The sequence below is a fragment of the Pezoporus wallicus genome, unplaced genomic scaffold, assembly GCF_028554395.1.
Source record: "Pezoporus wallicus isolate ANWC-B61680 ecotype Strahan unplaced genomic scaffold, APGP_CSIRO_Pwel_v1 contig_4191, whole genome shotgun sequence".
NCBI classification, from domain to species: Eukaryota; Metazoa; Chordata; class Aves; order Psittaciformes; family Psittacidae; genus Pezoporus; species Pezoporus wallicus.
This window is the reverse complement of record NW_026641383.1, coordinates 5,406,869-5,425,226: the sequence shown is the minus strand read 5'-3', so window position 1 is coordinate 5,425,226 and position 18,358 is coordinate 5,406,869. Positions and strand designations below refer to the sequence as shown.

Below are 18,358 nucleotides of genomic sequence, written 5' to 3'. Positions count from 1 at the left end.
AAGATGTGAATGGCCCCTCCACAAATGTTTTGGAGTATCATTTTAATTCCTACCACTCTAACTTAAAGGACTCACTTCAGACTGTTTTGTTGATCCAGAATTTCTACGGCACATTAGTACTGCATTTGTCATATACTCCAGTTGATTGCCTTGCCAAACTGGGGGAGTGTTTAATTGCCACTGAGAGGTCATTTCAAGTTTTTGGCACTCCACGAGTAAAGGCTAAGGGCCTGCACTTTGCTTGTGGACTTTTCTCTATGCAGTTTAGCAGTGAGTATGCTTGAACTCTAAACTAGACCACAAAAGACCACCCAGAAGACCTTTCCGTTGATATACTCCAGTGTATTCTGTCATGGGCTAAAAATGAGGCATATGTTTTGTTTTCCTCTGTATGTTGTTTGGGTTTGAATAATTTCATAATGTTGCATGCAAGTTCTTTTAAGCGTTTAATCAGCTCACACCCTTGGTTTTGAGGGCCTGTCTGTGTTTTATAAAAGTAGTTGACTCTATGTTAATGGAGACTTTGCCAGTTTTCGGTGTTGCTGAATGTCACTGTGATTGACTTGGTCAAGACTTAACAATCTTCCCCCCCCTCCCCCTTTTTTTTTAAGCTGCTTTTATGCTGGTTTATGGTTTGGGTCAAGCTTTCATTCCTGAGCTCTGTCAAGACAAGTCAGGCTCAATGGCATGCTTTCCCATTACTTGGAATCAGTTTTATGTCAGCCTGATACATATTTCATTCACTCACTGCAACTCTGTTCCTTCACTTATCTTCAGCACTTTATTCTTTGCTGTTTCAGTGCCTTTTAGGCTATTCTCTGTATCTCTGAAATAGACTTTGCTTAAACCAAGAGTTTTGAAGGATATAGCCAGATAATTAAATGAAATTCTTATGTCCTGCATCTTAGCAAAGATCATAATTAGATTGCTTTTGAGATATTCACAAGCACAACTCTTAGCATCAATTGCTGAGAGAAACAATTTGAAGCCTTGTGTGATGCATCTTGTAAGATTAGGCAGGCTATCAAATTAGCATTAAGCATGAACTAATAAATTCTAAGGTGTAGAGCTGAAATAAAATAGAAGAAAATATCGATTTGTAGTTTTCTACTTTCTAGAATCTATTTAGAAATAGATTAGGGTGTTTCTATGGTCGTATCTAAAAATTGGGTTATAATAATATTCCTGCAGGCAGCAATTTTGGAGAAAGGGAAATCTCCCTTAATAAAACAATACAGCAAGGTATTGAAAATACATAGGCAAATTGTAAGTCTCAGGGAAAAGATGGAAGAATAGCCTGGCTGATTAATGACAAGTTTAAACATAAACCCATTGTTTCCTGTTTTGCCAAGCTATGTTTGTAATCTTGAATAGTTTTATCTTGAAAAAGAAGACAGTTTTGGGAACATGGCAAAAGAGGAAACCCAGGGAAATATATAAGAGCTCTGGAGAGATTAGTCATCTTTGTCAATGACGACATTTTCTTGAAGATTATTATGTAAAGAGCTAAAATGGAAAATTGGAAATGGGTTATCTGAAGAAACAGTGGAAATGGAAATGGGTGGAAGGCTTATTGGAGGCTTGTGAGGATTTGAAAATGTGCTAACAATGGAGTATTCATTGATAACCACATCGCTTTATGCAGGAATTTATGAGAGGAAGCAGTTGTAGGGAAAGCACAAAGGAGGTTAAGCTAATGATGATATTAAAGTGAAAATTTGAAATTACTGTTCATGTGAGGTCAGAAAAAAAAGTGGGGAGTAGGAGCTCCTGTCTTGATTAAAAAGATCTCGGGTTTCCACTGAGCCTTGCTATTACGCAAAATATTATATAAAAATAAAGATTATTTTCCAAACAGAGTATTACTCTTAAAAAAGCAACCAAACAAAAACCCCCACGTAGTTACACAAGGAAAAAAGTGCTAGTGTTATGCCCGGTGCTGTTTAAATCCCCAACAGAGAAATAAAAGCAGACTATTTCATCTTCATAAGTGTCTGACTTCATAATGTGTGTCCTGTAACGTACTTCAAGTACATGAGAGAATTCTCTTTCCTAAAACTTCTAAGAGCATAAATGGCATGATTTGATTGGATTTTGCTTATGCTGGGAAGAGGGTTTTGGTTTTTTGATTGAAACATATATTTAGCTGTAATTAACAAGAGACTTTAACATTAGAGTATGTGCTGCTGGAATAGTGTCTGTCTTGGAAGGCAGAATGAAAGCTTTCTTCAGTTAGCAGCAATTTGTAAAGATTAGTAGAAGACTTTATGTGAAATGTAGTTATCTTAAATACTTTATTTTATTGTTAAGTAATATCAGATTGGGTAGGGGAAGAAGGAAATGCTGGGAAATACAATTGCACAATTCACACTATGTAAGTGCTAATCTTGGCATAGAACTCTTTGTGTGTGTATATATATAATAACACAGTTAAACTGCTGTAATGGTAGGCTACTACTGAAAAGGTCAGTCCACATCCCCTCTAGTTCCAGCTACATATTCCTTTCCTTTCTAGTTACAATGGGCCAAGTGATTCTTCAGTGAAGAATGAATTAGTTCATTGACTTGATCCAAGCAGAAAACCATTTATTTGTGAGGTTTCTCTGTTTTTTATTGGAGGATTAGTTTTCCGGCATGTCAGTTCACTGAACCAACTCATCCTGTACCCACACAGTTGCCAAGTGTGACACAAAAAATGTTGCAGGAGCACATAGCCAGGACTTGAATGAAGAGAGCAGGAGCCACCCCTTTAGAGAGCTGATAGTTACCCTGGTTTGGAAGTCGCATCCAAAACACACATTAATGTTACATTTGTAGTAATTCTTGTCCTGCCGATGGTTTTGATTTCATTATCCTTTTAAATTTCATTTAATCATGTGTTCATATGTTTTCAGATTAATTCATGCTTAATTCTTTTCCATCATTATAGGAAGCTTAACTAAAGAAGACAATATTAAGCTGTAGTTTGGTAACTGTATGAACAGGGTTCACTGCTTCCTGGAAAAGAGGTAGTTGGGAATTCTATTTAAATACCACATAGTGAAACAGGTAAAGAACTGCTTTTCTCTTTGGTGAGTTTTCACTTTTGACATGCTTCTGTCATGTTTTTCTATTCATCTTTCATGTTTCTGGTCAAGCTGATGCAGGACTGATGATGCTGAAACATGCAGGCCCTCCTGCCTTCTCTTACCCAAGCATTCTTGTGTCTGTCAGTGCTGGCATGTGTGGGGAGCTGGGTTAATTCCTTGACCCTTCTGAAAACAAGGTGAGGTTTTTTGTTGTTTGGAGTTATTTTGTTGTTTTTCATGGTTAGCTTTAAGGTGGATCCCTTTGGTCAGGCTCTCACTGTGTGGCTGCTAGTGTTGCTACAGAGGCTTGGCAGGACCATGTGTTGGGTAAGGTTGAGACTTCCCTTTCGATGTTAGGCTAGCTTTCAATTAGCTTGAATCATGAGCCTGCTCTGGCTGAGAAACTACATCACAAATTAATGATACTAACATCTTTGACTTGGTCATAAAGAAGAAAGCTATGGCAGTTTTATAGTATTCCCTTTTGTCCCAGCTGTCTGCCTCTTCTCCTTGGAGATTACCCCTCCTATAGCAGAGTTTGCCAAAAGGGCTGCGTGCCTGCATCTCATCTTGCTGTATATCTTGCTGCATATGCTTGTGGATTCATGCAAACCAAACTTCCCTGGGTTTTAAGCTAGTGCATTGAATTGCGAGTGGGAGCAGCTGGGGTGTGTGTGTGCTCCCTTCTGCCAACAGCAGTGGGGGTAGGAACCTCCCGCAAAAGGAGAGGGAGGATACCTGAGAGCAGTAATTCTGTGAATTGCCTCAGTGAAATTTGTCTGAACTTGCCTTAGTTTCTTCTTATAGCCTACAAACTGACTGATTTATTTTCTGCATGGCAAAAGTCTAATAGCTGTCTGCTGTTTGTTACATTAACAATCCTGAGAGGTGGACAAATGATGAAATGAAGTCTGACATAATTACTTCAATTAGTCGAGACTGGAGAAAGGCTGTGGAGAATTTCAGAGGAACCTCACAGAGCTGGGTATAGGGGCATTAGGACTGTAAATGAAAATAATCTGTTGAGAAATGCACAGTATTTTCACTGAAAAGAGCAATTCCAGTGTTCATGCACAGCGCTGAGTGCGTTAACTGTGGGCTCTCTGGGAAAAGGCCAAGGTATTGCTACAAGGAGTGCTTTGAGAAATCTGTGCTCCATAGCATTATTTATCTGAAAAGCAGACAGAATATTAGAGTATATAGGGAATGAAATTAAAAGTAATACTTAAATTGTCTTAAAGCCAGTAAGTCAGTTGAATACCTCTTCAGTAGAAGATTATGTACCTCTCGTTGTGCAAAATCCAGATGAAGGATAGCAGAAATACAGAAGGTCCTGGAACTGCACTATAAATGATTAAGCATGTAAAATTATTTCCATATGAAGCAATCTTCAAAAAGTAAGGACAAATTGGGTAATCTTTTACTGATTTTGGTAGTTGCTTCTTATATGAGTGGTTCAGTTGATTTAAATGTAACTACTTAGCAGCATTCACAAGATCGCATTTGTCAAAGCCTTGTGGTAATTTAAGATATTATCACCTGTCATCATCCTTTCACCTCCCTATTTTCCTCTCCCCTCTCACTCTCTTGCTGTCACATTTTATGTTGGTGGTTAATGCGGATGTGAGCTGAGATCCCAGACTTTGCACTGAATGATGTTCTTTCTGCAGACTTTGAGAGGACGGGCACCTCCAGCAAAGAGGCATGGTAGAAAGCAGGCAGCGATAATGGTTAGAGCTGCAGCGAGCTAAAGGTTTGATTTAGCTGCTGTGCGTCTGTGAGATTTTGATGACTCTGGGACTTAAAACATATTCATTATTTCATTTTTTGATAATTATGTTTCTGTTGAGGAAAGAGTATTTGAGGGTTGGTTTTAATTGTTTGAAAGTGCAATCTGCGCCTCAACCTACTGCAGAAATCTATTACAACTAATAGGAATTTCATAACTTGACTGGACAGTAAGCTGAAATATGGGAAGATAAAATAAAGTTCACCAGAAGAATTTCTGAACAATTTGGCATGATCGGAAATTATTTGGATGGACAGATCCCCAGTGTGAGCCCAGAAATGTTGGGGATTTTTAGGGTGGTGGTGTTTGGTTTGGATACTAAGCTAAAACTTTGACTAAATTGTTGAACAGTGATTGTCTCCTGGGCTGTGCAGTTCTGCCTATTTTACATATTTTGCTTCTGTATAACCAGCAAGATCAAGAGTATTCGTTATTCTTTCCAAGATCTCCTACAGATGTGAAACGCGTCTGTGATTGTATAAAGAGAACAGTTGGTTTTAAAATTGATGTGCTCTTTTTGTCACATTTTTCTGTAACAATTGAGTTTTAAGTATATGAATCATGTTTTTGTATGCATTACGTACTCTTAAGGAGTATTCTGGTATGTCATATAACCCATCTGGAAGGATGAATACAAATTATACTCCACTGTTACTGGTAGGTGTTTAGATATCTCTGCTTGTTGGCTCTGATACCCCTTAGATTTGGTAGGTAGATAGAGGATCTTCATGTCAGACTGTTAAAAGCTGTAGTACAGGATTACAGGAGTGTCTTTTTTTTTAGCTACTTGGGACAACCAAGTAGTAGATTCTTTTCCTCATGGTTTGTAAGTCAGGTAAAGGGATTGAGCTCCACATAAAATTGATATCTTCTTATTTTATAAAGAAGTCTTTAGAAGTATCTCGCATATATATCTCACATCCTCTTTTATGACTCCTAGAAGCAGGAACCTTAAAATTGATGGAAAAGACTAGACCTTGTTTTTCTTAAAAACTTAAAGATTCATCATTAATATGCTTTACATTTTTCTTCAGTGTCATTGAGAGAAGTTATTTTGGTTGCAAAGCTATTGCTTCTGCTTCTGTTTCTTATCAGTGGACACTTTCTCTGAAGATAGAATCTAAGTCTTGTAGCATCAGCATATAAAATCAGAATGATTAATAGCTTAATTACTTAACATTAATTTTAAGGCTTTTTGCCTTCAAGCAAATACACAGAGCATGTATCACTTGCTTCTCAGTATGTAAATAGTCATCTGTTTCAGAAGCGCCTTCTGTGGCTATAGAAAGCATTATGAATGTTCTTGATATCTGCGTTTCAGACGTGTATCAGTATTTACAATGGTCTCCCTGCAACTTTAATTTTTCTATGCAGTACCACAAGTTATTTGGTTTTTGCCATTTACAGCTTATTTTCCCATTTTCTGTTATCTAGCAAGTGTTCAAATGCAAACCCAGAGAACTCTGAATTTCCCAATTAAATTCCAAACAAAACACTTTGAAAGCAAGCATTTTCCTCATAGAAGTCAGATTCTTTAAGCTAATCTGATGATGCTCTGGGGACCTTTGGAATGTTTGGAATTGCCAAGACTTATGTATTGAGTGAGAAACCTGGGTTCACACCTCGTGGTTTGAGAAAGGAGAAAGTGGAACGTGTATTTCAGAGGCTTTAACAGATTGGGCCAACTCTTGGACTAAATAGTACAGATCATAGGGACTCTTAACAAGCAAAAACTTAATTGTTAAGATCCATGGTGTTAAATCAAAATGAATTTTGGTACTAGGTAATGAAGACTCTGATCCAGCAGCTATTCCTTTCTGTTCTAGGCCATGGGTAGGTTGTACAGTTTTGCTCCTTGCCATAAAGATGCATTTTTCTCTGGTTATTTCTTAAAATTCAGTCTTGAAAAGAATGGTACTTTTAAACAACCAGTATTCCTTGAAATTACCTATTTTGAATGAAAAATCAGTACTCCCATGTGTAACATGGAATGATCCTTAATACTTTTTACTGGAACGTACTGACATACAGAGCAGAACAGTCCACTTTAAACTGTAGAGCAATATTCTGCAAGTCCAATCAAAGAACTGTATTTCAGGGTGAGAATAGTATCCAGTATTTCTGTTCTTGGAAAACATCTATGAATGTTCTATGATGTGGTAGGAGTTCATAAGTAGAATTGCTAGGACAGATGCATCACTACACTGGAAACGCAGAAAAATTTGCATCATGAAGTTGTGGGAAGCTTTTCCTTCATGTGGGATGGGAGAGGGCAAAGACTAAACCCAAAGTCCTGCCTCTGTCAATTTTGTATCAGTTAGATTTATGGTATCTGATTCGTCCTTCCCTGCCAAGCTCCTCACTTGCTTTAGGAGCTGTTTTCTGTTTATCAGATTGGAAAGAGTCCTGTCTGACCTCTCTGATGTGCCAGTCATCTCTTAGAATTGTTCTGAAACTTAGAGGCTATCTTAGATGGTGGAGCTCAGAGTGACATTAAAAGAAACCATGCAATTGCAAGCTTACATGAAGTTCCTCTAAGTAAGTGTTTCTCTCTGATTCATTGTGCTAATTTTATTCGCTTGTGTGTGCTGAGATAATAATTTATTTCATTGCTTTGTCTACATTATTATATTCAGAGTTCCCTCCCACATGCCACTCCAACACTGTATTTGATTTATTGGACCCACTGATGTTTCCTATTAAGTGTTTTTGATGAGCAAGTTGGGCCACATTGATAAATGCAGTTCAGAAACAATGTGTGTTTTGTTGTGTTTTGTTGGGTTGTTTTTTTTTTGTTAACCAGACATGAGATTTAATTACCCGTTAGTGTTACTTTATTGGTACAGAAGCATGTGCAACCGTTACCCTGAGAAGAGCAAGAGACAGCTAGAAAGTATGGAACTGAATGGGAGGTGGCAGCATTGGTCACTTTGGAAAATTTTCTTTCAACCCAGCATCCCAAACATTAGACTGAAAAAGACATTAAAACCAGTATTGCATGAGTATTAGTGGAAAGACAACACTTTCCCTCTCCTAACCGTTCTATGATCCTTCATGACAAGGAGTTGTAAGGTTTCTTCACAAGTGCCACATCCATGAGTAATTCTTTTCCAGGTATTTAATGCTGTATTGCTGAATTCAGCGGTCTTGGAGAGAGCTGCAGATGGCAGTCACCACTTTTACGTTTTGAGGGTTTCTTCTTCATTTTGAGTGAGATAGTAAGTTGATTAAGATAGTAAAAGTATAAAGTTTTTCTCTAGGTCTTAATAAAGGTTTTTACTTTTCTCCCAGACAACTCTTTGGATAAGTACTAAGGATCTTAAAAGCAGGTTTTGAGAGGCCAGTGTTATGAGCAGGTAGAGCAGTAAGACTTTGTAACAGCCTCCATTTCTGGAGGCGCTTCTTTGCTGAGTTTTAGTGACAAAAAGAAGCAAGCTTACCCTAGAATTTTAAGAGCACATATTTCTAATAGGACTTGGCAGTTCAAGGGCTAAAGAAGCATTTTAATCTTTTGTGCCCACCCAGTCTCTATACAAATGTAAATATGTCTGTCTTTAACAATTTGCCAAGAAATGTGGTTTTAATTTGTTAGCAGCAATCCCACCTCCCCGCAGCTCTTTCAGAGTCAAGTCACAAGTCTGGCGGGGCTTTGACGTTTTTCTCTGTCATGGTGTCATTGTTTATATGATGTCTGCTTCTGCTGTCCTCCTTTTTATGCCTGGAATATTTTTCTTTAATTATTTCACTGCCTAAAAGGAATTTGGGATTACTAGACAGGATGAGAGCAGATTAGCTTTTTTTTTCTTTCTTTGACAAGTCCCAAAGTTCCCATAGGAAATAAATAGTATTCTCAAAACAGGCAGTGTTGTTTTATTTTTTTTAATTAACTAAAATTATTAAGTCTAATAAAGAAAATAAAGGAAGTATCACCAATAATGGCTGAGTGTCTTAGTAGTATATGGGGTGCCCATTGTTGTTATTTATGACTCTCTCTGCCTTCTATTGTGGACTTATTCCAGCCTTAGGGAGTTTACATCACTCCTAATAGCAAAAGGCTCTCTGGTTCCCACAGAGTCTTTCAAAGACTGACTCATATGCCTTATGTTAATTGTTCAGCTCTCAAAATACAGCACTTACAGGGTGTGGTTCCGAGGGGAAAATCTACTATACTTAGAGGGCATGTTCAGAAGTGTTTCACATATAAATCATTTTGATTTTTAATTTTTTTAATGCCTTAACCCTTTTCTGTCACTGCTTTATGTGATAAGTTATTTGAAACCAAAATAAAAGGTTGATGATGGTGTAGTGAGGGAATGTGTTACCCTACAACTCTGGACCATTAACTCCAGTCTGACTCAACTCACAAGTGACAGAGCTTCGTCATCTTTGCCTCTCTCCAGGGTCTGTTCTTGACACCCTGGCATGACAGTACACTCCAGGCAACAATCATGCGCTGTTCATAATCAGATGCAAGTTAGAACTGAGGTTTCTTCCTTATCTGCAGTAGTGAGTACCTGTGGACAGGAACTGTCCCCAGCCCTCTGGATTTTGTACATCACATTGCTTACCACATCTACCAGAGTTGCGTTAATGGAGAGGCAATCCTATCATGATCCGCTGTGTGGAGACTTGAAGAAGATTTAATAGAATCAGCCTTACTGGTTATCATAAAGCAGAAACTCAAATGCTTCTCCTGTCCTCTGGCTAAGTAAGAGTGCTCTCCGGCTGCTTTGCAGCAGCAGGATTGTGCAAGATCCTTCAGGCTGAGTTGTATGAATGTTACTGGAAATTCAAATAGTTTCTACGGTTGTTACGGTTAAGAGTGTGAAAGAGTGTGATGAAAATTTATTTAGTCAAATTAGGGGAGCCCATACCTCTAACTAGAATAGAAGCAGCAATTAATCCCTCAGAATAAACTAGTTAGGCTTGATTTCTGAGGTTGAAATCACACTGTATGTATGTATGTCCCATGTGTTTTCTGCCTGCTGTAGACGCACATGTTCCACCATTAGTGGACAGAACTTGCATCTATCAGTACACACAAAGAAGTCTGCATAATTTGCCTCTGAAAGGATGGCTGAGAACAGCTGTAAGGTCTTTCTGAAACTGTCAAAATAGCTTGATTTCATTGCCTGACTACCCTTTTTCTTCTTAGAAAACAGGAAGTTGTTTTGACTGGCTTAGTCTTCTGGAAAGAGCAGTGAGGTTTATCCCCTCTCCTTTAAAACAGAAATACAGAGAAAAAATGGGCAGGGCTTCAGTGCCTTGAAGTGACAGGTTTAGAGGTGTTCCAGGCAGCGATCATGTACATGCTTTGGTCTTGTGCCTCCACAATCTTTCTCTACTTCCTTCACTTCTTTTGTACCATCTGGTTCATGTGCCAGCTTCACAGTGTGGAGCAAGGGTATAAATAAGCACTGCCTCCATTTGATGAGCTCCAGTCAGAAGTTGCATCGTGCAGGCTGATGAAGAAAAGCGGTATCAAGAAAAGGAGATGCACAAAGCCCCTTCTCTGATGTTGCCACATTTTTTTCTCTCCGTAGCCTCTGAAGTAGTACTTTTTTTTTTAGTATATAGTTTTTAATAGTGAAGTCAGGAACTGGCCCTGCTCTGACTGAGATTGTTTCATTGTGAAAGGAAACACTCACAGCTTGAAGAAAAAGAGCATTTTCCTTCCCTCCCTCTTGCCCCGATCTCATATTAATGTAAAACCATGGTGCTGCTGTTAGCTGAGACCAGAAAGAATTCCCTTGTTGTCCTGTAGTAGCCAACCACTCCGAACTGTGAGCATTTGAAAGTTAGTATTAAAAGTTTTAACCCTTGCCTCCTGAAATGTGTAAATAAACTCTGCCTATTTTTTTGTAAGTATGGAAAATCATGGGAATTCTTCTGAGAATAAGTGTATAGACCACTGCGCCAGTCAGTCTCTTCAGAAAAAAAAGCTGACAAACATGCTCCTGTCTGCAAGAGAGATTCCTGGCATTTGTCACAGTTTGAGCCACAAAGATGTCAAATATTTGCCAACAGTTTCCTCAGAGGGTTTGGAAAGCTACATCCTTTACGTTACAGTCTTGTTTGTTTGCGGGGCAATTTAGCATATGAAATACGTTTGTTGGGAGTCTGACAGGGGAGGGAACTTACTAGACGCCCCAATATTAAAAGATGAAAAATAATTCTCTTAGACTGCTCAGATCAAAATAATAAAGAACATCTGTAAGTCTTAGTATTAGAAATGGAGCTTTATGTTGAATAATCATAGCTTGGTGTGTCATGTTTTAAACCTGTGTGTTCTTTTGGAGCAGAAAGAAGAACTTTCCAGTGGGACGTCTGAATATTTTACTGAATCTGCTGAGAACAAGAAGGTGGAGATTAGTCTGAATGAACAAATAAAGCAAGGCATCTTGAAAGAAATGTATGTCACTCTTCTTTCTAAGGTGTTAAATTTATAGTCTGGTAAAATTTGGATAAATAGAATCTAGCCCATGTAATGCAATTTCAGATAATACAGTCTCCTTTACAAAATATTATTTCAGATTACTAAGAGACTACTTACTCCAGTGTGGATGAGCACATAAAATGGTCATTGTTGTTTTGTATGGCATGAAAAAAGCTATTACAACCCACATAGATATCTCACATAGCGCTAGGCAGAATCAAAACAGGGTGTTTTTTTCCTTGAATGAAGCCCTGAGCCAAAATAAATATGTGGTGTTTGAATCTGCTGCAAAACACTTTGCAGATATATTTTTTGCTCATTGTGAGAGTCTGCACTGTACCATGATACTAGTCTGGATCTTTGCTCACAGTTAAAGGGTGTCCCTGGTGTAGTGGATGGGGAGGGTTAATTGATCAGCTGAACATTACACTGGTCCTGTGCTGTATCAGGGTGCTGTTTCTGTGCAAGTTGCCAGTAGCCCCAAATCAGCTATAGGATCAGGGATTTGCTGTGAACCCGGGCAGCTTTTCTTTTTACCTATGTTGTCTCATCTGTGTTGTCTTTAGAAATGAGATTAGATTTGGAGATATGCCAGCTTTGCCTGTTCACAAGAGCCCTCTTTCTGAAGAGTTAGATATGCTGTTCAGCAGCAGCAGAGCATGGTCTCAGCCTGGGATAATCTGCAGTAATATCTGTAGACTGAAAATACAGCTTCAGGACTTGTGCATAAGGTTAATCTTACAGCCTGTGAGAAATGTAGATACACAGGTAACACGCTCCTGAGGAGTGTTTATGTGCTGACACTCCATCAGATCCCTTGTGATCCCATTTTCCTATATAATTCCTTTTAGAATATCATCTACTTGCATTACCTAAGTCCTTGCAGATGAACGGGCTTGATACTAGATGAGTAGTGGTTAACTTTAAAGTAATGCTTTGAAATGGCCTGGGAAAAATTCCGGAGGAACATTCTAAAATAGGGATTAGAAATTCTCACAGAGAGAGAGGCACATGCTGCCTCTCCCTGCCTGCCCCCCTGTATTCTTTAGATACACATTATGCATCTGAATATATGGGAATGGTTTGAAATTGTTCAGGCACTTATGAAATGCTATTTTATCTAGCCAGTTTGGGAAGGAATTCAATATACTTATGCTGTGTTGACCTTTAACATCTGTAATGAATCTAGTTCTGCCTCTTGGAATAGAATGCAAACTCCTTCATGGCTTAGTCATTAATAAATAGGGTTCCCCTAGTGCAGTGGAAAATCAGATGGATAACCCTTGATATTATCCACACTAGACGAACATTACTGCTTGTCAAGATGATATACAGGAGATTTTTCCATGTTTGGAAAGAGGGTTGTCCTAGTGGTGCTTCAGATGCTGTAAGAAGGGAAGACTGAAAATTAATTTAAGAACAAAATTCCTTTTTATTGCAGTGTGAAAAGGACAAAACTGAAGCAAAGTAGCACAAGCAAACCTCTGATCAGCAAGGACTCCAAGAAGGTGTCCCTTGGCTCAGTGGACTCGCAGACAGGGAACAGGAAGAACGACTGTCAGACTTCTCTCAGCCCTCAATCTGAAGTGACATGCAGGAGGAGTCCAGGACTGCTAAAGGACTGCACAAATACAATTGAGAGCAACTTGGAGCTTCCTGTTTTAGAGCTGGAAAATTATATTAATCAGAGACAGACAGATGGTGTTAGCAGCCAGAAAAAACCTCACTCTGTGGAGTGGTTGAAGTCGAGTCTTCTGAGCGAGAACCCTCCGTGTAGCTCTGAGTCAGCACTGCTAGGTCCAAAGCGAAGTCAAAAAGTGACCAAAACACAGGCTCAACAAAAGACCTGTGCTCCAGAAGAAAAGCTAGAGCATTTTGGAAAAGTATCCTCTGAAGGGACTCCTTTAATTCCTAGCAATACAGAGATGAGTAAATGTGATGATGGTTGTTTAGGTCCATTCTTGGAGGAGAAGACCCCACTTAATTCCGGGTTGTTTTCTAAGCGAGACATGACAAAGGCTGCATCTGATGAGGAGTCACTAAGGAAAAACCTCTCCCAGCCTCTTTCTGTGGGGAACAATATAGCACAGACAAGCCAAAATGAGCCAAGCACAACCCCTGAAGATGTGATGCCACCATCATGTATAGAGCTGCAGCTTGTGCCTTCAGAGAAGCTTAGCCAGAAAAGGAAAAAAGAAGTTGAAAATGGTCTCAGGAAGTTAAAACTCCGAAGGCTTAAAAAGTCATAAAGTCTGAAATGCTACCTTGACAATGTGGGTGGACAGCCAAACTTGTGTTTGGAAAGGATATGCAAAAAGTAGAAAGCAATTCAAAACAAAAAATAATCAAAATACACAGTAAAAATGAGATAAAACTGTTAAAGAAAATGTAGGTAATGAGTATCTTAGTCATAATTCTAATGAAGGTAATTCTTTAGGGATTAATATTAATATTGTATGAATGAGGGTAGTATTTATAGAAAGAAAAATCTCTTACACAGTAATATTTACCAAGGAAAATTTTAGATGTGTTATGTTTCAGTACTATTAAAAAGTCATATCAGCTGATGACAGCCAAAGTTAAATCCACTTTTGTGATCTGTTAGCAGCTGCAGTGATTCAGTGTTTTGCTTGTTTCAGGACACTGCTTTAGTAAAAATTAATTCTTCCTTTCTCTCTGCATTAGGCCGTGGTTTATTCACATGATCTTTACAAGTAGGACAAACTGAGCTCATTTCAGATAAAACTTTAACCAGGATTTAATGTTGCTGGTAATTTTCAGCGGGGTTTCAAAATAACAAGTTTGTGCAGTTTTGATGTGAACGTTTATTCTTAGCCCAGGCTGTGGATACAAGTGATCGTGCATTCAGCCTTTGGAGAAATGAATATTGTTTTATATATGCAGTCACCTGCATATGCAGACCTTGCTGTTGGGAAGAGGTCTTTATATGTGAACAGACTTAGTTGTTACTGTAAGATAGAGATAATTTTTAATTGCGCAGTGTTTTTTCATACTGCTTTTGTAGCATATATGTGAATTACCTAAGGAAATGTAACTTTTTATTTCATGCTTATCTTTTTATATATTTAGAATAAAATTATAAGCAGTTTTATCATTCTCTTCAAATCATTGTGACCACAGATACTTTATGTGAAGCAATTTTGAACAATCCTACTGACATATCCTCATTTAGTTTCAGAAGGATATTCACATCCACAAGCGTTCAAGTTGGTAGTGCAGTGCAGGTCCTTAACAGAGTTAGCAGCTCGGCAGTTGACAGCAAGACACTGCTAATGGAACAGCATCTTTCTGCTGTAAATACTTTCTTCTTTTGCTGTAAGTGAAAAAGGTTCTGCATACCTTCCAGAAGACTTCTTTCTTTCAGCCTGTTTGCATGATTTGTCTCACAGGGTTTGCAGTCAGGTTGCTCCTGCTTACTAGTCTTCAGACTCTGCAGAAAGGACTTAGTAACAGCAAAATTGAGGCTGCAAATGAACCTTGGTTTGGAGGAAGTATAGCCTGAGGTATGTTTACTGTCGTCTCTTCCATGGGCTTGAGATCCTGGGCCAGGAAGAGAGTAAAAAGCACCTTTTTGATGGACTTAAAATTTTGAGATATAAGGACATTTAATTAAGAATTTATCAGAAAAATAAGAGTAAACTTAACCATTCTATGATTCTATTTAAAATAGAATAACTTGATAGTATATATTAAAGTCTTAGCATAGATTTTCTGGGGGGCTTCTTTAAGTTCTTACAGTAAACTAACTGATAAAAAATGCTACAAGCACATATTCCAGACTGCAACTTTAAATTACCATTATTTCTCCTTTGCTTTTACTTGGATCTTTGTAATGATGCTCTTGGTTGTCACACTTACCTACAGGAGAGGTTTGTATGATTGTGCAGTAACAGACACAGATTAAGTTTGTAAGATCAGTTACTTCTATTTTGTTGTGGTTAAGAAAAAGACCTTACGCTTGATGTTGCAAGCAGGTGAATGCACTGATTGTATCTTTGAACACTGTGGATGGTCTTGAGCAAGTATGCCCCTAATTATTACTGTGAAGAGTTTGGGATTCTGATGCTTCCTTTCTTCTTCCTCTCCTCCTAATCCGTTTAACTCAAGTATTAGAAACCAAAGGGCAACCACATAGAGTTTGGTATCATCACATACTGTTATTAGATACTTAATCACCTCGCTGGTAGTGCGGGAACATCCTCCTTTTAACACAGTTACAATCATAGAATGGTTTGGGTTGGAAAGGGCATTAAGGTCATCTAGTCCCAATGCCCCTGCCATGCGCAGGGACACCTCGCAGTAAGCCATGGCACCCAAGACTCCATCCAACCTGGCCTTGACACTGACAGGGATGGAGCATTCACAACTTCCTTGGGCAATCCATTCCAGTGCCTCACCACCCTTGCAGTAAAGAACTTCTTCCTTATATCTAACCTGAACTTCCCCTGTTTAAGTTTGAACTCATCACTCCTTGTCCTATTGCTACAGTCCCTTATGAGGCAAGTTGTGGTGCAACAGTTAGAAATGTTAAGCTAGGTGCATTAAAGGTGTTAAGAGACTAGAGAGTCAGAACAAATACAAAGGGACTTCTCAGAGGTGCACAGTTGCCTCATTCTCGCTGTAATTACTGACCTGTTAGGTTCCTAGGCTCTTTATAGCTGTGTATTTGGAGCTTATTTATATGTTAAAGTTGCCTCTTGGGTCCTCAGAAATGCTATTACTCAGTGAAAAAGCTTTGAATTCATGATAATTTCTGGATTTTAGATGGTGTCACTGCTCGAAACCATTCTTTTTGTCTCTGCAGCCGGACTATAAAAGTTTCCCATTTGCAACCCTTATGGGTGCTTTATGTGATGTGTGACATCCAGGCTGGGTTGTTACCATGCCTTTATGTTCTCGCTGTACTGGAAGCCCGAGGTTGTCTTCTCACCCTTTGCATTGTCGACAATCCACCTGCACCCAGGTGACTGGCAGAGCGTGCTTTTGAACCACAAACCTGAAAATGCTGAAATCAGGCAGGGAGGGGAGGAGGAAAGAAGCTGGAAACTGATCAGGAGTGAAATTAGTTTGCAGGTCTTGGCTGTGGCTTTCTATTACCAATTTGCTTCTGAGCAGCATTCATGTACCTTTCTCTTAGAAGTGTAAGATAGTTAAGGCTCTGTTCTGTTCTGAAACTGCCACTGAAGCACAGAAACCATTTCTTTGGTTTTTTGTTTAATCTTGTGTTTGATATGCTGGGTTTTTTTCTTCATTTTCAGAGCTTCTTTGAGCTCTGCAATATGTGGAGATCTGACACTGGCTGAAGCTACCATCGAAAAATACATGTTTGTCTTGAAGAGAAGTAACTGTCTATTCCAAGCCAGCTCTCTTGTTGTTTTGGGTTTTTAATGAATCATCTGGTTAATTTGGTCTGTGCTGTTTGCTGATAGTGCAGCAGTCCCTTCCTACTGAGACACTTTCTAATGTGTGCAGACTATCCATTATTCTGTGCATCTGAGTAGTTAAAATACTTGTTCAGTGAAATTCTATCTTCAATCACACATCAAAATCTGGACCAGCCCTTACCTATTTATTTATAAAGAGGAAGCAGGCTGATGTAAAATCTCCCTTGGACAGTGTTGATCGGTCGGAAGGTTTTAACTATCACAGGAGTTAATTGTGAGTAACAAGCTTTGCTCTCTCTTTAGTGTTATCAGTCAGGTTGTAGTTCTGCTCACCAGGGTCCAACGTGCATGTTAGTACAATTGCACAGCACCATTTCTGGGTTACACTTTACTTGAAGGACTTCAAAAGCACCTGTTTCTAACCAAAAAGGAGAACGTTCAGAACCCAAAGTTGTGACGAGTGAGGTGTTAAGTAAGTAGCCTTCTGAAGGTGTTTATTTTGTCTGTGTGAACTTACTTCCTTCCCGCTATTCTGCATGTGGGCCACATTGCCTGGGTCTGAATTGACTTTTTATATTACCATCTCATTGGCTTTTGACTGGAATATGTATACTTTCCAAGGAAAAAGATGGCTTGTTTGCAATTGGAATATGAAGGATGTAAAACATAGTTAGACTGTCACAGATTGCATGTTAGGAGTAGTTATCTCCTTGCCTATACCAGTATCTAATAGAAGGTTTCGTGCTATGTTAAAACACTCTATTGCAAGCTTGAGCAGACAGAATTAATAGTATCAAGAGGCTTTTAGCCAGCAGTGGGATATGTGGGTTGGCCTCAGAAATTAGCTTTAATAAAAGGCACTCCTCACTTCTTTGCTTTCTGCTTTTTTCTTCTCTAATAAGCATTAAATAGCATCCAAACCCCGATGTGAAGAAGATGCTGGCTGGGGAAACAGCAGCACATGGAGCCTTTCATCAAAGGGATATCAAAGCATTCTGCAGCTGAACCTGGGAGGGATATGAATATGCTTATTTTGACAGTTGTGCAGCACTGAGGGTAAGCAGTTCCTTCCAGGTAAGCTGGGGAAGGAACTTGTGCTGCAGATCTTTCATCAACTCACTCAAGTGTTTTTGAACATGGTTCTCCCATCTTGTTCCCCCTTTCTTTTCCCAGATAATTAAAATGGAATCTGTCAGCACATGACCTTGCCCTTTCCACGGTAGCCATAATGTGACATTTTTAGATGGGGACTTCTTGTTTGTTTGGTGTTGGCTGATGCTGAGAAATCACAGAAGAGTTGTGAAGATGATGTAGTGTCACAGGGCATTCCCCTGGGAAATTGCCCAGGGAATTGATCTCCACCATCCCATCTCCTTTACTGTCCACATAAATAATTCCAGAGCTGGGAATTGGTTCCTGTGAGAGCTGATGCTGCACCTTTTTTGAATGAGAATTTCACTGATTTGCTCCCATTCTGTCAGTTAAATCCTTTAGTGTAGCGGAGACCGAGAACCCCAGCAGCAGGAATTGCTAATGCAGCTCCATAACTGCTTCATTTGCTGCCACAATAATTATCTGTTTTAATTTGTGCATCAGATCTTTGAAAGAAAAGTGTCTTGAGCTGTAATTCTAGAGATGGGCATTCCCCTTTTTAATATTA

General features: G+C 39.0%; 1 protein-coding gene across 3 annotated transcripts in view; it reads left to right on the top strand.

Moving 5' to 3' along the window:
• SLX4IP (SLX4 interacting protein) overlaps positions 1–14,073 on the top strand; it is a 76,398-nt gene extending 62,325 nt beyond the window's left edge. For all 3 annotated transcript variants that reach the window (XM_057423302.1, XM_057423304.1, XM_057423303.1), the window contains 2 exons: positions 11,160–11,269; positions 12,735–14,073. In XM_057423302.1, the coding sequence (XP_057279285.1) occupies positions 11,160–11,269; positions 12,735–13,542 (918 nt within the window). In that variant the 3' untranslated portion in view covers positions 13,543–14,073. The remainder of the gene's footprint in view (positions 1–11,159; positions 11,270–12,734) is intronic.
• Positions 14,074–18,358: the final 4,285 nt, after the last annotated feature.